Source organism: Cheilinus undulatus, linkage group 7, assembly GCF_018320785.1.
Source record: "Cheilinus undulatus linkage group 7, ASM1832078v1, whole genome shotgun sequence".
NCBI classification, from domain to species: Eukaryota; Metazoa; Chordata; class Actinopteri; order Labriformes; family Labridae; genus Cheilinus; species Cheilinus undulatus.
In genome coordinates, this window is record NC_054871.1 from 46,648,539 (window position 1) to 46,674,174 (window position 25,636).

At 39.3% G+C, this 25,636-nt stretch overlaps 1 protein-coding gene across 1 annotated transcript in view; it reads right to left on the minus strand.

Moving 5' to 3' along the window:
• The window catches only part of LOC121511715 (cadherin-24), a 95,774-nt gene that overhangs the window by 26,007 nt on the left and 44,131 nt on the right, over window positions 1–25,636 (minus strand). Inside the window, exons 3-5 of the mRNA XM_041790479.1 lie at window positions 17,271–17,390; window positions 13,984–14,151; window positions 1,189–1,370 (exon numbers count right to left, since the gene is read on the minus strand). Coding sequence (XP_041646413.1) covers window positions 1,189–1,370; window positions 13,984–14,151; window positions 17,271–17,390 — 470 coding nt within the window. The remainder of the gene's footprint in view (window positions 1–1,188; window positions 1,371–13,983; window positions 14,152–17,270; window positions 17,391–25,636) is intronic.

The following is a 25,636-nucleotide window of genomic DNA, read 5'->3' on the forward strand; positions in this document are numbered from 1 at the left end:
ATAAAAACCCTCTGACAAGTTTGTTAAAATGTACAACCTGTCGAACGCAAAATTTGTCAAATAATTGGGATTGATGAGTTTTCTTGAATGACTGGGGAATAACTCTTCCCCAAAGCCCCATCTCATGCTTGGGGCCCCCATGTTCTTAAGTTCATGGAAGGTTTGGTGAGTTTTGGGACATTCAAAGCCTTAAAATAAGCGATTCATTAGACAGAAAAGAAAATCCTCAGTTTCAAAGGGTCGTCGCTCAAAGGTCCTAAAAGCAGATTTCCTCTGCAGCAGACAGAGGATCTTCTATGAGAGGGCTATGAGCCCAGCTGGCATCAAAATCTATATAATTGATGTCAAATTTCCTTATTTTTGTCCAAATTTGCTCATCTTTCGAGGATAACTGGAGTTCACTCTACCATCACATTTGAGTCTTGTTAAACATATTTTGTCTCTCTTAGAGAAAACCTCCACTTTCTTCACCAGCTGCCAAAACAATGCCGTGCAGCGACTGTGGGCGCATACTCCTACATGTACTTCGACTGCAAGCAGAAAACTGTGGATTAAGTGACTGTTGCTGCTTTTTCTGCTGTGTGATGGGCTGTTTAATCCATCAGAATAAGAAAAGTACCCAAAATGTATCAGCATAATGGATGCTAATTTAATTGCGCCCACTATTGACATCATCTGATTGCCCAGCCTTAAAATATGTTCCATAATTCATGTTTTATCTCCCCGTAAAACTCACAGACAGTATTCCATTTTCTCTTTTTCCATGTTTTGGTTATAAATCCTCAGCCTCTTTTTTTCTCACCCTCTGCAACCATTTTAATTTATTATTTCACTGAGCAATAATTATCTTTGAATGCCACAATGCTGTTAAACCCTTCAAGTTGAAAAGACAAACTCACGCTGGCTGCCTCTAACGTGGCCTTCTCCCATCAAATGGGCTACAATTTTTCAGCAGCCTCTCATTAGCTCATTGTTGCTCATTAATTGCTCGTGCAGAGCCTCGGGAGTGTGAACCTGTCAGCGGCAGAATGTGTTTCAGCGGGGCGACAAAGTGTTTAAATGACCAAATCAAATTCATTTGAAAGCTGACACCAAAGCAAATTTGTTCCATTATGCGGCCATTAAAGTAAATCCAGCTCCATGTAGAGGCCTGAAAACGTGTTATTAATTTTTCCTCTCATCTCTCACCTTGTTGAGCACAATGACAGCCTCCTGGTCTCTGCTGGTTATGTTGAACGTTTCGGCCTCCTCTGCGTCCAGGATGGTAAACTCCAGCTGTGCGTTTTCTCCCAGATCAGGATCAGCGGCGGAGAGGCGGCCCACCTCCACACCTGGTGCTGCCAGCTCCGACACAGAGAATGACCATGCACCTGCAGAGAAGATAACAGTGAACATAATGGCTCCGAGCGCTGCCTCTGAATGATGATGAGCTGTAGCAGCATGATGGTGTCTGGCACAATTTTGTGTTATTTTGTGGCTTTTATTCACACATTTTATGACCTAGTTTAAAGGAAGGCTTCAATTTTGTCATCATGGTAAACATATCAACCATAGATTACATATAAAAAGTGCTTATAGGCTATTTCCTCTCCATCACCATGAATGTTGCTATAATGAGATGCTGCTATATTCCAGGTGCACTTAAACTTTTGGAAAGGAACAAATTGCTGTCATTTGATCCAATTTCAGCTCTCCAGAAAATGAAAAACCATGAATAGTAAATATTCAGCGGGGATACCTGTCAGGATAACCAGATGAATATGTATTTGACAATTTGTTAGGCAAGGATGTAAAGTCATAAGAGCTACAGGGACAAAAGCATTAAAACTGATGTAGTAAATATGAAAAGTATTCACTCCGTTGGATGTTTAACCCTTTTATTTATATTACAAATCAATCATGGTCAATACAATTTAGCTTTACTGACCAAAAAACATCTTTAATGTCAAAGTGAAAACAGATTTCTACAAAGTAATGTCAATGAAACAAACAAAAAAGAAATGTAAAATAAGTGCATAAATATTTATGTCCTTTTACATGACTGACCTAATTCAACAGAGGTCCAGCCACCATTACACCATGAAGACAAAAGAATACTCAATGCAACTCAGACAAAAGGTTACTGAAAAATGTTTAAGTCAGGGGAAGGTTACAGAAAATTTCCAAGTCAATGAATATCACCAGGAGTTCAGTCAAATCCATCACCAAGAAATTAAAGGAATAAGAAACATGTAAATCTGCCTAAATCAGGCATGCGGGAGACTCTGTGGTCAAGTAGAAGAAAGTTCTTTGGTCTGATAAGAATAAAACGGTGATTTTTGGGCATCAGACAAGACACTGTGTTTGAAAGCACCGTGCATCGCCACAAACACACCATCCCCACTGTGAAGCATGGTGGTGGCTGCATCATGTTGTGGGGATGCTTCTCAGCAGCAGGACCTGGAAGGCTTGTGAAGGCAGAGGGTAAAATGAATCAGGGAAAATAGAGGAAAATCCTGGAGGACAATCTTATTCAGTCTGCAAGAGAACTACAGATTGGGAGAAGATTTATCTTCCAGCAAGTTAATGACCTGAAGCATACAGGGAAAGCTGCACAGAAATGGTTTAAAGACAATAGGATAAATGTTCTGGAGTGGCTGTCAAACCCAGACCTGACTTGAAAAGGGCTGTTTACGCCTGATCCCCTTTCACCCTGATAGAGCTTGAGAAACTCTGTAAAGAAGAATGAAGTAAAATTGCAGAGTTCAGAAGTGAAAGCCTGATTGAGATCTATCCACACAGACTCAGTGTTGCTGGGATTAATGGACTTCAGGGAGGCGTCGAACATTAATCCCTGACAATTGTACACCTCGTTGGGCTTTAAACCCTGACTTGTACCCAAAGGACTCTTCTGGTTTACACAACAGAAGAAAACAAAGTCTTAAAGTATAAGCACAAAGTGGCATTAATGCTCTCAATCTCTGCCTTCAAGTCTTCTTCAATTAACTTTGATATTTTTTATTTATACAGTAAGTGCTTCCTCTGATTGAATTAATAACTTTGACCTTCATTAATTGCATTCTTTTAAAAGCTAATGTTCAAAAATTACTTATGAAAGACACCAATGTAAACAAAAAAAGCTTTTAAGATAAAAAAAAACACAGTCACTCCCAGGGTTGAGATGTAGACATGTGCATTCTTCCTGTTGTCCAAATACAAACATTTCTGAACAGGAGCTAGGGTTTTGTTGATGGTCTATAAAAGGATTCCACCTCTTATGTCCTGTTCGCATGGGACTAGTATTACCAAGGGACCTCTGCTCTTGTGCTGGAGGTCTGTGTTTTTAATCCTGTGTGAATTGACCATGTCTGTTATCTGCAGAGTAAAAATTCCAGGTTAAACTACTAACCATACGTAAGGTAAGGTAAAACTTACAACGTATGAACTGGCATCTCTGAAATTTAGGGTGGTAATTATGTTTTTTATGGTCCATGCAGCTTTTCAGTAAATTTCAGCTTATAAAATGTTTTTAAAAATGCAAACATGGCTTCATTTTGCTTAAATTATCTAAATTCTGCTGTCCGAATGTGCAAACATGCACAGCTGCTCTGCTCCCTGCACTTTCTCTTTGCGAGTGCCTAACTTATAACAGTACTACTTAGCTGTACGTCATGCATAACACAATTTACAATTTGAAATGTGTCGCTCAATGTCGAGCGGTTGGGCTGCAAAGGCTGATCTGCGTGTGGATTTTTGCTGTGGATGTGTAATGATCCCAAACTTATAGAGTGCAGAAAAATATTCACAGCATGAGCCGCATAAAACCTGTTAAAAGTAACAGGAGAGGTTCATATTTAGCATTAGAAGTTTCCTTTTCTCATACATTAACTGGCAAGATGCTTGATCTTCTCTCTCTTCCTCTTTCTGATCAGCTGCAGATATGCACAGGGGACTTACACCACCTTGATGCCTCTATGAAAGTTAGCGGAGGTTTTTCTCCAGTTCAGTGGGTCCCAACCATTTTTCTTTGGAGCCCCCTCTACTCATTTCAAAGTCAAGCTGAGCACCCCTCAGGTCAGACCAAAAAAAATTATAGCATCATATTTTTTCCAAAAATCAACATTCGTTTAATTGTTTCATTGATAAAACCCTAAGGAAGTGGCTCTTCACAGGTTCTTCTTACCAACAGACCATTATATAAACTGTTAATTAAGTGCTTTGTTATGATTTTAGTTAATATTTGCATATCTAATTTTGACAACCTTGAACCTTGCGCCCCACATCTTTGTCACCTCATTCCTGTGGAGGTCCCGGACCCCACGCTGGGAACCACTGTATCATAGACGGATTGCTACAGATCTAAAAAATGTTAAAAGCAAAAAGAGAAAGGGAAAAAACACTTGAGCACATGTTGCCTATTGGAAACTGGTTAACAGCATGTATAGGAAACATGAAGGAAACATCACCTGCAGAATGCACTGTGCACAACATGCATCTTTTTGTATGAACTACAGAAATAAAAACTCACTGTGTATCTTCATTGCTGCAGCCATGCAGCACTCTTAGGTTTCCCTTCAGAAACGTCTGTATATGCTAGAACATAACAGACTTCACTTATGCAAACACTGGCGTAAGGGGCTAATTCATAAACAATCAGAGGTCCACAGGTAACACTTGTCCTGTGCGAATAGTCCTATGGTGGTTACTAGCTCCTGTTATCATCCCACCTGCCCCAAATGGCTGTAAACAAATCCTGTATTGCCAATGGCAATATCCCCAGTGGTCAGCCCATGTAAAATCTCATTATAGGTGTTGATATTTAGCATGAAATTCCTTCCTAATAGAAATGTATTTATTTTTCTCGCAGGGCTGCAGTGTAGAGATAGTAACACAGCAAAGGAACTCAAACGGCTGCAACTTCTGTAGATAGACTCTTCATATAAGCACAGCAGACTGCTAAATCCTCATATTAGCTGTACCTGAACTTTAAAAAATATTTTTGCACAGAATATAAATACTATGGGTTTATCCTCCTCTCTTGCACTGGTTTTGTGGGAGGAAGGGGTCTCTCTTAGGTAAGGAGGGTAAGAAGAGGAGGGGCATTTGCAGCAACTAGAAAACGGTTGCCGAAATGCAGAGGCATGCCTTAAGACAAAATGCACATGTTTAAGATATTTAATCCGACTGAGAAGTAAGCTGCAGTCTGTATTTCTCAAATTAGCCTTTGGAACTAGTAGTTGATATCACTGAGTGTTTCATTCCTTTTTTTATGATATGATATGACTGGAAATGCAAGCAATCATGAGCTGCAGCCATTGTAGCGGCCCGGCTCTCAGGATGCACAAACAGATTCACAGAAAGGTTGCCAGCACAAATAAGACAAAAAGAAAACTGTGTAATTCTCAAAGTGCTCGCAAAGGGTGAAAACAAGCCTTTATGGCTGCCAAACCAATAGAGTCTCAGTGCTCCAATGCTATTTGCATGTATTTAAATGAGGTAATATGCATTCATTTGACACAAAATTGGCCCCATTCAATGCAAATGAGCCTCAATGCGAAGAAAGTCCAATTAACAAACACCAGCGCTAACAGCCACACACAAATAGAGTGAAATTATTAGCGTCTTCAGAGAGTTTCTGCTAACTGAAGCATATTCAAGATTGGTGTCACATCCAGGTTTTCAAATGAACAGTGAAGTGAAGCAAACACATCATCATGCCAGGCGAGCTCCTGAGCTAGAAGAAATTATTTGATTCCACTGCCGTTATCCTGATGACTCTGTTCTTGGCAGCCATTTATACTTCCCCAAAAGTATAATTACGATCAGCTGCATATCAAGGGGTAATACACTAACACTGCTGCAACACTTTATGGGTGCATTTGTGTTGTACAGTCAGCTAGCTCATTATGGCTGCAGGTACAGCACAAAGTAGTAAGAGTATTTGTCTTATTCTAGTCAAAGATATCTCATTAAATCTATTTTTAGCCACATTCAGCCAACGAGCCCAGATAAACACCTGGTTTCATGGTACCAAACAGAAAAATCAGGCCTGAATTTCTTGTAATGTGCAAATCTTTCTGCCAAAACAGCAAGAAAATCTTACTTGTTTGGAGTTGAAAGAGTTTCTTGAAAGGAGATGTACTAAAATGTATGATACATCTACACCAGGGGAGTCCAAACTTTTCCCACTGAGAGCCACATACTGAAATATATTAGAATGGTGGGGCCACTTAAGGAAATCAAAGTAAGTAAAACCAACCCTTAGGTTGAGACATTCTTAGTGACTGTGAGGTCTTACATGGTTAGTTAGTGATTGACAAGGCAAATAGCCAAACAATTCAAGGACTTTGGGGAGGCCAACCAGATTTAAGCGGGCCCTGGCTACCACTGGCTATGCACCTGGAATGTCATTGGTTTTCCACCAAAACGAATGCACACCTCGTGCTTAAAGTTAAATGAAAAGTTGCTTACAACAAAACCCACGATTTGCTATCAGTCTTTATAAATCCAAAATAAACTAAAAGTTCCAATCAAACGAAAAACGCAACCTTGTCCCTCTCCAAGCACTTTTAAGTGTCTTTAAAGTCTTTTTTATAGTCTGTGACGCACGCAAACACAACAGTCTATAATCCACCAGTCTCCTCTGGAAAAAAAACACAATAGATCCACACGGCAAAAAAGGGTAAAAAACAAAAATATGCGATCGATCGCTACATTGGTATACCAGAAAGAAAATTACAAAAAAAGGACGATCTCACCCAGATCCAAGAGGTTAATCCACCAAGGAAAGCGGTCCTTTTTCCGCTCCTCGACGCACGCACCAGCCTCTGCACAGAGAAGCTCAGCCGGGATAATGCTTACTGTTTTCACACGTAACTGCTTACTTTTTAATTTTCCATCTTTTTTACTTAGTTAACTTGTATGGCTTGTTACTTAACTTTATTTTCAGGCCCCAATTTCTTAGGTCCGCCTGCTCCTTCTTCCTTTTTCCCAGTTCTCTCCTTCTCCCCCTCTTCCCCCACGACACATCCTCCTTATATTATCTCGTCATTTTTTTTCCTTATCATTTTAACCACATATCAATACACCAGAATGACAGCAAGCACCCTCATACAAAACACTCTAATATACAGGGAATATTTTCTTTTTCAATTCATACGGACCTGTCATTTTCCATGATACACTTTCATTACATTCAAAGTCATTGTAATTTATTTGTGTGGTGACACTGTCACAATGTGGCTTTAGTAAAATAAACACGGATGTCTGTCGACTTGCTGTCCCTCCACAACAGGCTGTCCTGGCCTGTGTTACAGGTGCAGGAAAAATCATAAAACAAGGGAAAGACTCAGGACGAAATCCTGGCTCGAATTAAGGTACAGTTGTGTTTAAGGTTGTGAGCGGTGAAAGTACGTATGATTCATCTGGTGACGCTACTTGGTGTGCTCGCTCTCATTGGTTATTGTGGGTACTCCGTCAGCGGCACTACGACCTAGAATCCTAAATATCAAACATGTTTGCGATTCAGGGTCTGGGAGGCTACGATGTGATTTGGAGCAGTAAATAAATTGTGTTGACATCACACACATGCAGACTACTCAGACAAATAATGTTTGTTTACAGAATACGCATGGTTGCTCTGCCTTGTGCTGAGCCTCAGAAGAACAATACAGTCAAGCAAAAGCTTCATTTTCTAATGTGGGCCAAGTTTCACTATATTTTCTAAATTTGCTGCGGGCCAATCAAAAGTGGATTGTGGGCCGCATTCGGCCCCCGGGCCATAGTTTGAACATCCCTGATCCACACTCATCTGTCATTATTTAGATTGAATTACTCAAATGTATGTGGATATTTACAGTCACTGCATTATTTTAGGTTTTAAATTATATTTTTGTGCAGAAATTAGAAAAAGAAAGTGTGTCCAAACAACCCAAATGAAATAAATGAACAGCCATTTTTTAACAGTTTTTTCACTTGCACTCATCAGGGCCTGGGTAACAGTTGCAGCATGCTGGCGATGTTTTAGCTCCTTCTGGTGGATCCTGAGGCATTCTCAGGCCAGAAGGGATATATAATCCCTCCAGCAAGCTCTGGGTCTACCCTGAGGTCTCGTCCCAGTCGGATGTGTCTGGAAGATCTCCAAAGGGAGATGACCAGGGGGCATCCTGATCAAACCAAACCATTATCACACATCAACACCTGAACTTCCTCCCTTTAATGTGAGAGAACATGAGCTCTGCTCTGAGCTCCCTCTGGATGTCTCCTCCTGTTTCTAAGGCTGAGCCTAGACACCTTTGAGAGGAAACTTTAAGCCATGATCTTGTTCTTTCAGTTAGAACATAGATCGACATGTGAATCAATAGCTTAGCCTTCAGGCTCAGCTCCTGCTTCACTACAGATGTTCAGAACAATGTCTGCAATAATGCTGATGCAGACTGGAGAGCTGCCTCTGGCATGTGCTGGAGACTGATCACAGCTCATGCTGTTGAAACTAAAACATTGACCAGAAAGGCCATGATTTGCTCCATGCTCAGGGCATGGACAGAATGCTGCACAGACAGAGCCTGTTAAAACTAAGGCTTAGAGGTACTGACCCTCAACTCAACTCCTTTGTACATGGCTTCAAACTGATCCAGTGCCTGCTGGAGGGTCCAGCCAACAGAACATTATCTGTAAAAAGCAGAGATGAACTTCTGAGGACCCCAAACCAGAAACCCTCCTCCTCTGCCTGTGCCTTGAGATCTTGTCCATAAAATAAAAGACATAATATCTGCCCATACAGTAAACATTAGACACTTGTAATCCGAACTCCTTACTTGGTGTTTCCATGCATATCAAATCAATAGTTTGCAGGTTTTGTTTTGTGCTAATTATTGAGCTCATTGATAAATCAAAGCAAGCCAGTGCTAATGGGTGCCCTCGTGTCTTCTTTTTATTCCTTTTGCTTATTAATTTTGTTCCATACAAAATATGATGCACATGCAGTTATGTGCACATGGTTATTTGGACAATACCACAAAGTTGGACAAAGTTGATCATTTTCTTCTAGTCAACATTTTGATGTATAACACTCATGGACATTTGTGGCTGCTGATAAAACAGGCTCCATTATAGTTTTGCCTTCATGTTGAGTCAAGTCAGAGCACATCATTCAAACACAGACAAATATCAGCCTACACTGGCTGTAAATATCGGCCATTATTTCTGTAAATATTCTCTGACATTGGTTTAATATATTGGTCAATATGGCCTTAAAATACTGACCTGTATTGTCTGCAAATACTGACCTACATCAGCTATAAATATCAGCCTATACCTGCAGTAAATATTGGCCTATCTTTGCAGCATATATTGGCCTACATTGGATGTAAATTCCAGCCTATATTTGCTGTACATATTGGCTGTACTCAGCTGTATATATTGGCTGTTAACATCAGCCTACATCAGCTCTCAATTTCAGGCTGCACTGGCTCCTAGTATCAGTTGAATAGGCTATGAATATTGGCCAAAGCTGGCTGTTAATTTTTGCTGATTGGCTGTAAATATTGTCCTATATGGGTTGTAAATACTGACCTATATTGGCTGTCAAACCAGATTGTAAATGTCAGCTATTATTGCCTGTTAATATCTACCTACATCGCCTGTAAGTACCAGCCCAGATCCGCTGTAAATATTGGCTTATATTGTCAATACTGACCTGTATTGGCAGTAAAAATTTGCATTTTGAGCTGTAAAAATCAGCCTATGTTGGCTGTTAATATTATTCTATAATGGCTGTAAGAATTGGATGGATTGGCTATGAATATTGGCCAAAAAAGGCTGTAAATACTGGCTGATATTGGTTAGATATATTTGCCTATATAAGCTGTTAACAACAACCTTTATCAGCTGTTTCTATTGACCTAAACCAGCTATAATCTTTAGCCTTTATAGGCTGTGAATATTGGCCTTTATTGTCTGTTAATATCTGCCTATGTTGTCTGTCAATACCAACATTTATGGACTGTACATTTCGGCCTACATTTTCTGTAAATACCAGCTTATGTGCTGTAAATATTGACCTATTTTGAGTGTATATATCAGCTCATATTGGCTGTCAATACTGACTTTTATTTACAGTAAAAAACAGCATATTAAGCTGTAAATATATAAATATAAGTTTCATCTTAATTGGCTATAAATATTTGTTGAAATTGGTTGTGGATACTGGCTGATATTGGCTCTTAATATTGACCTAAATCAGCTGTAAATATCAGCCTTTATAGGCAGTATATTTTGGCCTTTAATGGCTGTAAAAATCGGCCTACATTGTCTGTAAACACCAGCCTAGATTTGCTGTAAGTACTGGCCTAAAATGACTGCATATATCAGCCAATATTGGCAGACATACTGACTATTACTGGCAGTAAAAATTAGCATATTATGATGTTAATATCAGCATTTGTTGGCTGTTAATATCAGCCTATGTTGGATGTAAATATCAGCCTACATCCATTGTAAATATTGTCCTTCATTGGCTGTAAGTACTAGGCTAGATCTGCTGTGAATATATGCCAATATTGACTGTATATAACCGCCCATATTGGCTGTCAACAATCACCTATATTGGTGGTCACTTTAAGCTATAAATATCAGCCTACATTGGCTGAAAGTATCAGCTGAATTGGCTTTAAATATTTGCCAAAACTTGTTGTAGTTACTGGCTGATATTGGCTGTAAATAATGGCCTACATAGACTGTAAATACTGACCTATACTGGTTGTTAATTTTGATGTATATTCACTGTATATACCCTCCCATATTGGCTGCCAATACTGACATTTATCGCAGCAAAAATTTGCATATTAAGCTGTAAATATCAGCCATTGCTGGCTGTAAGAATCAGCTGATGCTGGCTATTATTATTGACCTAAACCAGCTGTAAATCTCAGCCTTTATCGGCTACAAAAATTGGTCTACATTTTCTGTGAATACTGGCCTAGATTTGCTGTAAGTAATGGCCTATAATTGCTGCATATATCAGCACATACTGACGGCCAATAATGACTATTATTGGCAGCTAAAATTGTCATATTAAGCTGCATACATCCGCTTTTGTTGGCTGTTAATATCAGCCTTTGTTGGGTGTTAAAATCAGCCTTTGTTGGCTGTTAATATCAGCATTTGTTGGCTGTTAATATCAGCCTTTGTTAGGTGTTAATATCAGCCTTTGTTGGCTGTAAATATCAGCCTTTGTTTAGTTGTTAATATCAGCCTTTGTTTAGTTGTTAATATCAGTCTTTGTTGGCTGTTAATATCAGCCTTTGTTGGCCGTTAATATCAGCCTTTGTTTAGTTGTTAATATCAGCCTTTGTTTAGTTGTTAATATCAGTCTTTGTTGGCTGTTAATATCAGCCTTTGTTTAGTTGTTAATATCAGCCTTTGTTGGCTGTTAATATCAGCCTTTGTTGGCTGTTAATATAAGCCTTTGTTTAGTTGTTAATATCAGCATTTGTTGGCTGTCAATATCAGCATTTGTTGGCTGTTAATATAAGCCTTTGTTTGCTGTTAATATGAGCCTTTGTTGGCTGTTAATATCAGCATTTGTTGGCTGTTAATATCAGCCTTTGTTTAGTTGATAATATCAGCCTTTGTTTAGTTGTTAATATGAGCCTTTGTTGGCTGTCAATATCAGCATTTCTTGGCTGTTAATATAAGCCTTTGTTTGCTGTTAATATCAGCCTTTGTTTGCTGTTAATATGAGCCTTTGTTGGCTGTTAATATCAGCCTTTGTTTGCTGTTAATATCAGCCTTTGTTTAGTTGTTAATATCAGCCTTTGTTTAGTTGTTAATATCAGCCTTTGTTTAGTTGTTAATATCAGTCTTTGTTGGCTGTTAATATCAGCCTTTGTTGGCCGTTAATATCAGCCTTTGTTTAGTTGTTAATATCAGCCTTTGTTTAGTTGTTAATATCACTCTTTGTTGGCTGTTAATATCAGCCTTTGTTGGCCGTTAATATCAGCCTTTGTTTAGTTGTTAATATCAGCCTTTGTTTAGTTGTTAATATCAGCCTTTGTTGGCTGTTAATATCAGCCTTTGTTGGCTGTTAATATCAGCCTTTGTTTAGTAGTTAATATCAGCATTTGTTGGCTGTCAATATCAGCATTTGTTGGCTGTTAATATAAGCCTTTGTTTGCTGTTAATATCAGCCTTTGTTTGCTGTTAATATGAGCCTTTGTTGGCTGTTAATATCAGCATTTGTTGGCTGTTAATATCAGCCTTTGTTTAGTTGATAATATCAGCCTTTGTTTAGTTGTTAATATCAGCCTTTGTTGGCTGTTAATATCAGCCTATATTGTCTGTAAATACCAGGCTAGATCTGCTCTCAATATTTGCCAATATTGACTGTATATAACCGCCTATATTGGCTGAAAATACTGACCTACAGCATATTGGCAGTAAAAATTGGCATATTAAGCTATAAATATCAGCCTATATTGGCTGTTAATACCAGCCTTTATTTGCTCTTAAAAAGGCTTTTGATTTTACTGTATATCAGCCTAAATTTGCTGTATGTATGAATATGTTTGGAAAGTTTTAGGCAGCACTAACAGACCAATGTCAGTGTTTTTCTTTGTTAATCCTCATTTCCTTGATTTTAAAGTGTGTTTAGGACGTTTTGGTCCAAATTACAATTAGTACTGGCATTAAAATTTGTATTGGCTTAGATGAATTTGTAAATAATAGCAAAGATCTACAATTGTGCTTATATATATATATATATATATATATTTTTTTTTTTAATCCACAGTGGTGATAAATAGAAGTAAAATGATAAAAACTGTGTCATTATCCAAACAACTATGGCCTTTACTGTACCGTCAAAGCTCTGAATGAACTGCCATGTGTACCCTCTCTCATAAATAAAATAAAAGCTGTGCTTTTACTGCTGGCTTACGCTATCCTGGGCTAATCTGTACTTATGTTATTGTTTATATTTGATTACATTCTGCCCCTTTATCAAGCATGAAAGAGCAGCCGGTGATCTGTGTATGTCATACGTTTCCTTTCACTTTGTAAAACATGACGACCTCTACATCACTTGTGATTCTGCTCAGCATCCAGGGACAAATTCAGAGAAACAGTTTCATGTTAGAGCCACCCTTCTGTGTTGATTGTTAATCACTGAAATCCTCCACATTATAAAAATCATTTAGAAACCACACCCCTCGCATTCAAAGAGCATGCTAAATGAGCCGTTAGCTCAAATCGCTGCGTTATTGTCAAACGGAGAATAATGAGCTGGAGTGAGGTGGAGATGGAGGGAAGATATAGTCAGATATTAGTAAATAAATAATACACAGCTGGCATCTGGAATTATTAAATTGCCTCTATAAAGCCTTGTATCGCAGCACAATATATCAAGGCGAGGAGAGGGGGCTTTAAACATTAAGATGAATGGCAGAAAGCAGCGACTGTCAGAGAAGAAAAAGAGGAAATCAAACAGAGAGGTGGTATAGAGAAATGCAGTATGTGTCTCCTAGTGTTAGACACATTCTGCAGTGATTTTACCGTCTATTGAAGCGGAAAGCACTGAACTTTAGAATGAAATATTAATAGCAGGGAACAGGGAAAAGCTTGGATAAGAAAAGGCAGACATGATCTTTCACTCTTCTACATCAAGGCACAGTCCATTTGAATCAGCAAGGCCGTGAGGGTGGATGAATGTAGATGGCAGTCTTTTTTGTTGGGGTTATGTTATTCCAGCTGATATAAAAACAATGATTAGGCAGGCTGCATAAATAAAAAAGAGCAATATGAGACTGACAAGCTGCTCAGCTGCGGTGGAGCTTATATCTTATCTAGGCAGCTAGGACCCACAGGAGGCAGAAAATATCAGACTGCTGTCACAAATGCCATTACAAGATGTTTAATCATTTTAATCTCCAGTCGCGCACATTCTGCCGCGACAGAGACTGAAAGCATCCGACAGTAAAGTGTTGATGTGATAATAGCGGTGCTTACTCCGTCTGAAGTGAGGGGGGTTGTCGTTGACATCAGTCAGCCTCACTGTGACAGTGGTGGTCCCTGATAATCCACCAAGATGCCCTCCCATGTCTTTGGCCTGGAGGACGACCAGATACTCATCCCGGGCCTCCCGGTCCATGTCAGGTACCGCTGTCCGAAGGATGCCTGGTGGGGAGCGTAGTGGGACACAAAGAAAAAAAATCACAACTGCCTCAGATTTCAGAGTGACACGACGTCTCTGGAAATAACCGTCAAAGTGAGTCAGATGCATACATTTTAGAGTCAAGACATGAAAAGATATGGCCCCAGGCTTTTTCTCTTTGTAGTTTTATATGAAGTGATATACAAGGTGAATAGTCTACTCAGGCTATAGAGTCTTTTAATTTCTAAAGATTCAGCATTTTCAGACAGTGTCTATTTTTGTTGTTACACTTTAAAACTCAGATCTAAGTCTGATTTCTGCTTCTCTTCGGTTGTTGTTTCCTTTTCCAGGATAGGACCCTGTACTTAAAACTCTAGATTAATAGTCATATTCATTTAAAATGTATTCATAATTATTTATATCTTTTAATCACAACCAAAACCTAGAATACTGCAGAAAGCTCACTAGCATCTGAAGGACATACAACTCTTCTCCTGCCTCAGAAGGATGATATGAGCCCTGCTCTCATCCTGAAGCTGAATCTTGATGCCACAAGACTTTTTACTTGCTGGAATTGTGGAAGGAAAATCTATTGTGACTTTTTAGAGATGTTATCAGTGATTATTGTGCACAAACAAAAATATTCCTACTGTTTGAGAGGGTAAGTAAATGGTCTTTTGCCTTCAATTTATAAAAGTATTAATATTTATCAAATAATAATAATTTCATCTAAATCTTAATTCTGAGATGGTTTTTGCTCCTCTTATTGTAGTTTCCAGTTTCCAGCATAGGACCACGTACTTAAAACTCTTGATTAATAGTTTTGTTCATTTATATTATAACATTATAATTAGGACTGTCAAAATTAATGCGTTAATGCAGATTAATCCATCATCATGATTAATCTGATTAAAAATTTTAACGCGATTAACCCATCTACAGCGCAGATTGACTCAAAATCCCTGAAACGTCTCTGGCAACGCATTTCAGGCAGTTTGTCCAAGTAGGGTTACTGTCGAGCATGCTGCCGCGTATGCGCAAATGGGCCGTTGATCTGGTAGTGACCAACCAACTCGATATGGAAGACGCTAAACTGCACGTTGGCCCTCTCGATGGGAAATCTGAGTACAAAAAACCCCACATTCTGCAGGAAGGAGTTTTCTTTTCACCGAAGCGCTTCTAGCTTAAAATACCATAGCATACGTTCGTCGGGCTTCTGATAGCACTTTGGCTAAGGCATCGTCAAGCTTGCAAAATGAAACGTGATTGATATAGATAAAATTGAATGTTATTTAATCACGATTAATCACAATTAATCCACAGCAACCCTGTGATTAATATGATTAAAAATTGTAATCGTTTGACAGCACTAATTAAAATATTATAATATAAATATAAAATATATTACAACCAAACTCTAGATGGTTTCTAAGGAGGACACATAACTCTTCTCCTGACTTTGAAGGACAGTATGAGCCATGCTCTCAACCTGAAGCTGAATCTTGAAGCCACAAGACTTTTTACTTGCTGGAACTGTGAGAGGAATATCTATTATGGCTTTTCAGAGATGTTATCTGTGATTGTTGTTCACAAACACTAATATTTCTGCTGGTTGAGAGGGTTGCTGTACGATCTTATGCCTTCTATTTAAAAAAATTACCAATATTTATCAAATAATAATAATATTTATAATCTTAATTCTGAGACTTATTTTTTGTCCTCTTAGGTTGTTTCTTGCTTCCAGGGCAGTTCCCAGTATTTACTACTCTTGATTAATAGTGTTATTAATTCATATTTATAATTATTATAATAATCATTAATAGTCTAACAAGAGGGCTGCAACACTGTTGCCTCACAGCAAGAAGGTTCCTGGTTCGCTTCCCAGCCCGGGCCTTTCTGTGTGGAATTTACATATTCTCCCTGTGCACATTTCGGTTCTCTTCGGGTACTCCGGCTTTCTCCCACCACCAAAAAACATGCTCATTTGATAAATTGGTGATTCTAAATTGCCAATAGGTGTGAATGTGAGTGTGCCTGGCTGTCTGTCTCTATATGTCAGCCCTGCGATTGGTTGGCGACCAGTCCAGGGTGTACCCCGCCTCTCACCCAATGACAGCTGGGATAGGGTTCAGCACCCCCGCGACCCTGAATGGGGTAAGTGGTATAGAAAATGGATAGATGGATTCTATTAAGAACCAAAACCTGAGATGCTGCAGAAAGCCCAGTGGCATCTGAGGAAGGACACAAAACCCTTCTCCCACCACAGAAGGACGACATGTGCTCTCATCCTGAAGCTGAATCTTGATGCCACAAGACTTTTCACTTGCTGGAACTGTGGAAGGAATAACTGTTACAGCTTTAAAGAGAAATTATCTGTGGTTATTGTGCACAAACACTAATATTTCTGCTGGTTTAGAGGGCCACTGTACCGTCTTATGCCATCTATTTATTAAAGTATCAATACTTATTAAATACTATTGCTGTTATTTCAATCTTAATTCTGAGATTGACTTTTGCTCATTTTAGGTTGTTGTTTTCTGTTTCCAGAACATTTTAATAAATTAATTAATTAATAATTTCATTTATTTAGATTTATAAATATTTTTAATAACAAGCAAAACCTAGCATTAAAACCCAGACATTAGAGTGCAGCAGCAAAAATAAGCAGACACTGAGGGAATTTTTCCAAAAATACTGGACAACATCAGTTTGTAGAACTAAAGAAAAAAAAAGAAAAATCCTCAGTGTTACCTAAGTAGAGTCGTATTTTAGCCATGTGGCCTGGCAAAAACGTTTGATGTTGATTACAAAATGTCTTCAAATGACTGTGATTGCATGAAAATGCAAACACAAAGCAGTGGTTTTATTTCTTCTTTTCAGAAAGTGGCCGCGGTATAAGCCGGGTAATGCCCTTTGAGCTGAACATAAACATAATATTATGGACTGTGCAGCACGTGAGACGGTTGTGGTTATGTCACCCATAAATTCCTGATAATGGACACCTCGTAGGGCTTTATCCTTTACTTATCCACGTCGGACATATGGGAGCAAAGACATAACTTGTGATTTCTAACCAGACCGTGGGGATTTATTGTGTGGAGTATAATCATCAGAGGCTTCAGATGGTAAACAGCTTTGAGACCTGTCTGGGGATCCACAGAGAAATAGTCCTGGCCCTGAGTGATGGCGTACACCAGCCGGGCGCTGTTTCCGTATGTGGGATCATCTGCATCCCTCGCTGTGACCTGGATTATGGACGTGCCTGTGGAGGAGAGGAGGCAGCAGAGGTGAGAGGTGAAACAGCCCTTTCAAAGTAAAGCAGTTAAAGCTGGTGGCAGTTTAATAAGCTTTAAGCGATACTCTACCCATCTGTCTTTTGAATACCAAGTACTTACATCTGTAGGATTAGAAGGATAATGCAGCCTTCTGCTTTCTATCTGTATGCACCGTATCTTTGAAACATTTATCTTTTAGATAAAATATGACTTAATACCCAGCGTTCATGCGGACTATTCGCCTTTGAATCTCTGGAGCTGAGCCAGAAGAAACGTATGTAGTGCTGGTTTGGCAACAGTATAAATAATTACATAATATGAGAATGTATTTGGACTAGAGAGAGGTGTTTTACTCACATGTATTTTAACTGAGGTTTAAATAGGCATTTTCAGCATTTTGCTTAGTCACTTCCTGTTTGGTTAAATCCTGCAGAATAGAAATCCCTGCCAACCATGATGATGCATTGTGCAGGACAGGCAGAGCAGTTAATCTTTTATTTGTCAGATGAGATATTGCATCTAATACATCATCTATGATTTCATCAAAAATGGTGTGATAAGAAATTGGTTTCTAGGAAAATTAGGTGTAAAAAGTCCCCCGCAAGAACATGGACAGATTTTTTGATATGCTTTTTTTGGGGTGCTGAGGTTGCTGCAGCACCCCTAATAAGGCAGAACCATTGGTTTATAACAGCACTGAGCTTTTGTTCATCCTATTTTACATGATCTGTAGTACAGCAATATGTGAAATAAATCTGACCATCTGTTAACTACATTGTCTGTACCTTATTCATGAAACTTTCTCCCGAGTGACAGAGCACACCACGGGTCAAAACAGGATTTATTGGATCACAAAAACTAAGATAGGATTGGACAGTTTCAAATTTTTAAGTAGGGATGCACAAAGTGACCGGTGTTTTTATCTCATGCAGTGTGTCCTAGTGAATGGCAATCAAGAGCTTGTCTGAGACACAACAACCTCCCAACAGAAAGTCTACCATGTTTGATTTTTGTCCCGCCCACTAGGATTTCTTCTGGGACATCAATGATGTTTATTAATAAAAGCACAGAGCCCTCTGCATGTAGAGAAGCCACAAACGAAATGTAAGAGAAGAATGATGGAACAGTGAGATGAAACTTACACGGGGTTTGTCAAACTCTGGCAATGACATCTGTATGGTATGTCATAGGAAGACAACCATGAAAAACTAAAAAGGAGAAATGTTGGTGTCAAACAGCAACCTGTTAGTTACTGCCGTTAGTAATGTACTGTTTGGATGGACAAACAAAAAAAGGACAGAAAGTACAGTATGTGTGTCTTCTTTCCAGGAAATGAAGGGATGAAGGTTAGGGTCGTAGGACGAAGGGATGATGGTAAGGGTTGTTGGATGAAGGGACCAAGGTAAGAGTTGTAGGATGAAGATAAGGGTCGTGGGATTAAAGGATGAGAGTATTGGTCGTAGGATGAAGGTAAGGGATAAACGAAAGAGTGTTGGTATGATGGGATGAGGGCAAGGGCTGTGGGATGAGGGGAAGAGTGCTGGGATGTAGGGGCAAGGTAAGGGCTGTTGGATGAAGGAAGGAGGTGAGGGTTGTAGGATGAAGGGATGAAGGTAAAGGTTGAAGGATGACGCTATGAATCATTCCAGACTTGAGTTTGTTGCGTTGGTTGACTGATGAACTGAAGCTGATGGCAGCGCAGCTAAAGGAAGCTGGCGAACTTGAGACCTAGATGAAGGGGTCTGATGACTTGCTGATGTTCACTGTTGTTGGGTAGAAGTAAAGGAACCAGAGGAGTAGAGACTCAGGGTAGGGACACATCTTGTGAAAGCAGAGTCAGAGGAATGTGGATGATTGAGGCATGCTTAAGCAGAAGTTTGGCAGTGGAAATGGGATTTAGAGAGGTGTGGTCTTCCTTCCTGAACCAAGTTTATAAAACTATATTTCTTGAAATAATTTTAAAACAACCTCTTATGGGTAGAGCCCATACTGCAGAAATTTAATTCCTCTGACGCTGTTTAACTACATGGACAGATGCAACTTAAAATAAACATACTTTATTTAAAAAAAAAAAAACAGCCTGTTTAAAAAAAGCCCAGGGCATGAGGGCTGTCTCCTGCTTGGAACATCAGTTGCAGCCTCTCTAGGATAAGTAAGGCTTTCTGGCAGTATGGCTATATCAACATGGAATACTTTTATCTTTTCATAGACCAAACTGCTTTGAACTCAAGTTGATGCACTCATCAGTGTCATTTTTAGTAAACTGAACTGATCACAGCGTAGATAGACATCAAAAAATTGCATGCTGGAGTAACTTTCAAAATGATGAACTCTTGGTTTTAATAAAGAAAGACAGATTGCAAGATACTTGGCATTAACTTAAAGGAGAACAAACACCACTCTAAATCATTCATGTTGCACAGAAATTTTGTGAACTTGCAAAATAATTACATGTACTGTATATCAAATTTAGCTGTGCTTATCTTAAGTTTCTGGGCGGGTTATAAGTATATCACATAGATGCAGGAAAATTCAACAACAGTAGCAAGAAGACAGAGAGATGCCTGCACAATTCATCAAAATATCACCTGAAAAGGATCCCTGATTGAAATGTTGTTATCACTTTCTGAAATTAATACTTGCCAAGTGCCAAACGTGCTGATTTTCTGTTTGACGAGTGCATTTCAGAGGATGTCAGCCACACTGTGACTGTCAGTACTAAAATAGACATGTACAGTGTTTATAAAGAGTGTCACCCCTCTGATAATACACCCCCTTTTGTTGATTTAATGAATCAGTCATGGTCAATAGAATTTTGTTCTTGACACAAAACAAACAAACAGAAAACCCTTTAATTTCAAAGGGGCAATGGTATTATGCAAATAATGCCATTTAAATAAAACTATGTAATGGAAAATAAGTGACTGCATAAATATTCACCCTCTTCAAGTCTGTATTTAGTAGGGTCACCTTTGGCTGCAATCACAGCACTGAGTCTGTGTGGAAATGTCTCAATCAGGCTTGCCACTTGGACTCTGCAATTTTACTCTATTCTTAGCAAAACTACTCAAGCCATGTCAGGTTATATAGGGATCAGGCTTCAACAGCCCTTTTCAAGTCCAGCTACAAATTCTCTCTTGGACTGAGATGTAGGATTTGACTCGGCCACTCCAGAACCTTCAGCTTGTCATCTCTTAAAGATTTCTGTGCAGCTTTCCCTGTATGCTTCTGGCCGTTGTCTTACCGGAAAAGAAATCTTCTCCCAAGCCGTAGTTCTCTTGCACACTGAATAAGATTGTCCTCCAGGATTTTCCTAGATTTAGCTTCAGTCATTATACCCTCTACCTGCTGAGAAGCATCCCCACAGTTGCTGCCACCACCGTGCTTCACAGTGAGGATGGTGTGTTTGTGGAAATGTTGCAGTTTTGACCATGGAATCTCCAACATGTCACTTCTTATACTTTATATATTTTTATTCATTGATATTACCTTATAGAAGTCTGTTTTCACTTTGATACTTTTCTTTTGATACACTTCTCACTAATCAAAAAAGCCAAATTATACTTACCGTGATTGATTTTTAAAATCAATTAAAAGCAAGGGTAAATACTTTTTTCTATATGCAGACTTCAGTGAGAGGTGCTGTCAATCCATGATCACGCACAATTAAATTCAAACCACACCTAACCAAATGCTCCTGTTGCAACCATTCATCCCTTATACCCCTCACAGTGGAAATACTCTCAGATCAGGGGGAGTTCTGTGTGGCTTCTGGTTCTCTAGTTGTTTCTGAGCTCTTTTAGAGTAACCTTAAAGGGTGGAATCTGTTTGCTGAACCGTGAGAAAAGTTTCTCCTGCACTTAAACACTTACTGCACATTTAAGTTATGTTCCCCGGGACCAATCCCCCGGGGACCATCACAGAGGAATTTCACAGGATTGCAGGTGACTGATGTAGAAATTATTCAGTTGAAGCTAATGATGATATTTTAAATTATATTCTGCTCATGCTGCTTTAGTGGATTCCCCAAAGAGATCTTCTGCATTGATAGCACTCCTATCCTTATCACTGCTCCTTCCATTAATGAAGGAAATGATTTGAAAAGGAAGTACTTAATGTGTACGTGTATTTATAGAACTGTCAAAGTCTGTATGTCACAAAGTACTGCACGCAAAATCTCTTCTTCTCTGCAATGTCAACATCATATGTGAGGCACAAATGTGCATTACTCATGAAAACAGGGAGAGCGTACGAAGGGCAAAAGTGAAGATTTGTAGGAATACCATTCCCTACTCAAGTCACTCAAATATTTCCACAGAGTTGATGGACATCTGTTTGATGACCGTGGGCTGGACACACAATGAACAGTTCAAATCTCAACAGGCCCTTTATGCATGACTTCTGGAAGACCTCAGGAGATAAGGTTGGCCAAGTTTGCACAACTCATTTTCATTTTTAATCCTTTTTTTTAATCTTTATTTCTAATCTTTATTTGTAAAGCGCCAATTCATAACCAAAGTTAAATCATTACATACTTTACAGAGAGGGCAGGTCTACCATACTCTCTGGTATACTGTAGGACTCATTAACCCTCATGAGCTCAGTTCTGATCGGCACTCCTAAAAATGCCCCAACATTCAGAAAACTACACCTTACAGTAGAAAAGCCCTGTCAGGGTTGCAGGGAGGATCGATAATTCTGTGTCCCAGAGATTAATCTTCTTTGGTGTCAAAGGTAGGTATCAACCCTAGAATAAAAGCTGGAGACCGTGCAAAGATGCTGGCTGAAGCTGGTGAGAGAGTTTCATTAACCACAGTGAAACCAGTCCTGTACCCACATGGGCTGAAAGGCCACTCAGTCAGGAAAAAACACCATTACTCCAAAAGCAACATAAGAAAGCCAGATTGCAAATACACACAGAGACAAAGAGCTTCACTTCTGGAGACATGTCCTGTGATCTGATGAAGCTAAAGTTGAACTGGTCGGCCATGATGACCATCATTACATTTGGAGGAAAAAGGGGAAATCTTTCAGCCTGAGAACACATTCCAACTGTGAAGTATGGGGGTGGCAGCATCATGTTGTGGGGGTGTTTTGCCATAGAACAGGCTGGTGCACTTTACTAATTGATAGCATCATGGGGAGAGAACATTATGCAGAAATATTGAAGCAACATCTCATGACATTAGCCAGGAAGTTAAAGCTTGGGCCAGATGGGTCTTCCAAACGGACACTGACCCTAAACTAACCGCCAAATTAGTTACAGAGTGGGTTAAAGACATCAGTGTTTTTGGGGTGGTCAACTCAAAGCACTGACATCCAATCCCATCACATTGATTGGACTCCAGGTTGGCTGACTCCTGGCTCCAGTGAGCTCTTGTAGAAGTCATTAGCCTAGGGGTTCACATACTTTTTCCACCCTGCACTGTGAATGTTTACATGTTTTGTTCAATAAAAACAGGAAAACATATCATTTTTTGTGCGGTATTAGTTTAAGCAGACTGTGTTTGTCTATTATTGTGACTTAGATGAAGATCAGAACACATTTTATGAGCAATTTATGCAGAAATCCAAGAAATCCCAAAGGGTTCACATACTATTTCTTGCAACTGTACCCTTATACGTGGCTTATGGCATACATATGGACTTTGCCTCTGAACTATCATCCACTGCTTCGAAATTACCAAGGTGGGAATCATACGGGACCAACACGCAACAGGTTTTGAATGTCCAGCTTCCTTGCAGCGGAGTCTCGCAAGATGAGATTTTACGAGAATTGAAAGCCCAAAACTCCCTTCAATAGAAACACATCCAAAACACAATTGTTCTTAGCTGAAATATAAGAAATAATGCTTTTTTTATTTCTTGCGAAAAGCTGAATGGAAACGTAGCGAGTGACTGCCTAATCATTACCTTGTTTCTATGATCGTGGGAAGCCAAAACTGATTAATCCCCCAGCATGACCTGCAATGCACTAAACTTACTAAAATTTCAAAGAAAAGCTCCCTGAATTTGTGGTGCAATCAAAGATTCAAACATGCAGCCCTCTTAGTGATGTTGTGAAACCTCCTGGAGTGAAGTGCATGTGTGAGAGGGGCTCCTAGCTGGACCCGTCCCTCATTACCCCTCCTGCCATGTCTGTCTCACACTCACTGTGGTCTAGGTCTACTTGGACTTTGTGGCACTTTTCATTTTTGCTTCTTAGTTCTTTTTTCTGATTGGGACAGGCTTAGACCTCAAGAGTTCCTGGATCCTTTCAGGTTTGAAAATAAGGTTGCATCATATTTGTGTCTCTAATCTTGAAACGGCACACACATGACGTGAAAATAACGCTGCATGGAGAGAATCTGATAGGAACGACAAAAGTTAAAGATTAATCTGGGCCAACCTCAGATTCAGATTCCTCTCTATGTTGTAAAGGAGGGCAAATAAGGTGAAAAATTCACCCCTCAACTCCTGTAGATGGAGTTTGAAGTAAAGGTTTTGATTGTGCCGCTCTGTGTCTCCAGTCTGCTGTTGAGTGCTTTGTTGTTTGTCACCGTTGTGACAGCTCAAAGCTCGGTTCAAGCGCCTACACAGACTCAGGGTAACCTCAGAGCATTTGACATTATTGTTGCATGTATTGTTCTCCATAACATTGCCAGAATTAGAGGAGAGTGACTCCCTGCTGTAAATAAACAACCCCAAGGAAGAAGATCCTGCCCATCCTGCAGATTTCAAGGATGCTGGAGTCATCTGAGACATGATGTGCAGAAATCCCTTCATCTAAGACGCTCTGACATTCCCAGGCAGTTAAACAAAGACACATCATTCACATTCAGTAGATCTTTTTCACTCCTAAAAGTACAATGCACAGTGTTTTAGCACAGAACTATCTAAATTAATTAAAAATGGCTGGAGGCATTATGATTTTGGATTGTCTGTTCGTACTGTTTGTACCATTTTGGGGACTGCAATGTCTCAGTAACAATTTAAGGGATTCTCTTCAAACTATGCGCAAATGACTGAACTCAAAAATCCTGACAAGGATGATCTGATTAGATTTTGGTGGTAGATGGTCCAGGCTATCGGGTTCCTTGCCTATGAGTATTATATCTGAAGAATGCTTTTCTTTCAACTCTGCAAAAATGCCCACTCTGACTCAAGAATTGACCCCATTTTTCCTACCTGGCAGGTGGATACCTCACAAAGACCTATAACCACTAGGAGTTCATTTAAGTTAATTTATTTGTACCAGGATGTGTTTTATCCATATGCTACATAAAAGAAACTGCTACTGAAAGCTGCTGACCTGTAGCTGTTTTTGTTCATGTTTTGATGCTGCCTTCTTGAGATGGACCAGTTATTCCCTGCCATCTGAGGAGCTGATCCTCACTGCATCCTCACTGAGAGGAAAGCTTTGTGGCTCAAGGCTGAATCTAGAGAGGAGTAGAGTGGCCAAATGTTGCTTTATGGAGACACTGATGTCCTTTTCCAGCAGGACTTGGCACCTGCCCACAGGTAAGCCAAAACTGCCAGAAACTGGTTCAATGACCATGGTGTTACTGTGTTTGATTGACCAGCCAACTGGTCTGACCTGAACCCCATAGGTAATCTCTGGGGAAATGTCAAGAGGAAGATGAGAGACACTAGACTCAACAATACAATTTGTGCAAAAGGAGCTCCAACCAATTTCTGAGTGCATAAATGAGCATAACTTTTAAACAGGTCAAAATTTCTGTATTATAAATTCCTTTTTGGTCTAATGTTTGGTGATATTCTAATATTTTGAGATGGATCTAAAATATAAAGGTTTCATTTTCTAAATTAATCACAGGGAAAAACTGGACTTTTGCATGATATTCAATTTTTTTGAGATGCACCTGTACAAACGCAACAATTCATGCATTGCTCCAGTAATTAACATGATTTAAACTCCACTGCAATCTCAGTTTAACCTTTGTTTGAATTTCTGTGATTCTGCAAAACTTCTTTACAGCTTACTTTAAAAACAAGTGTGAAAAAAACTTCATTTCATGCAGAATATAAGTGATATCTGCAGAACAACCTCCTGCATTAATCTGTGCCGTGAAGGATGGTGGACCTTCCTGGTACATGAATAAAGAAGAAGAAAGATCAAGTTGTCTTTTTGTTCATAATTCATCATAGACACTTCAACTTAAATGAGCAGAGAAGCATCAGCAGCTCTCTTCCATATTATGATGTTTACCTCTGTGTGCTTCTCTGAATAACT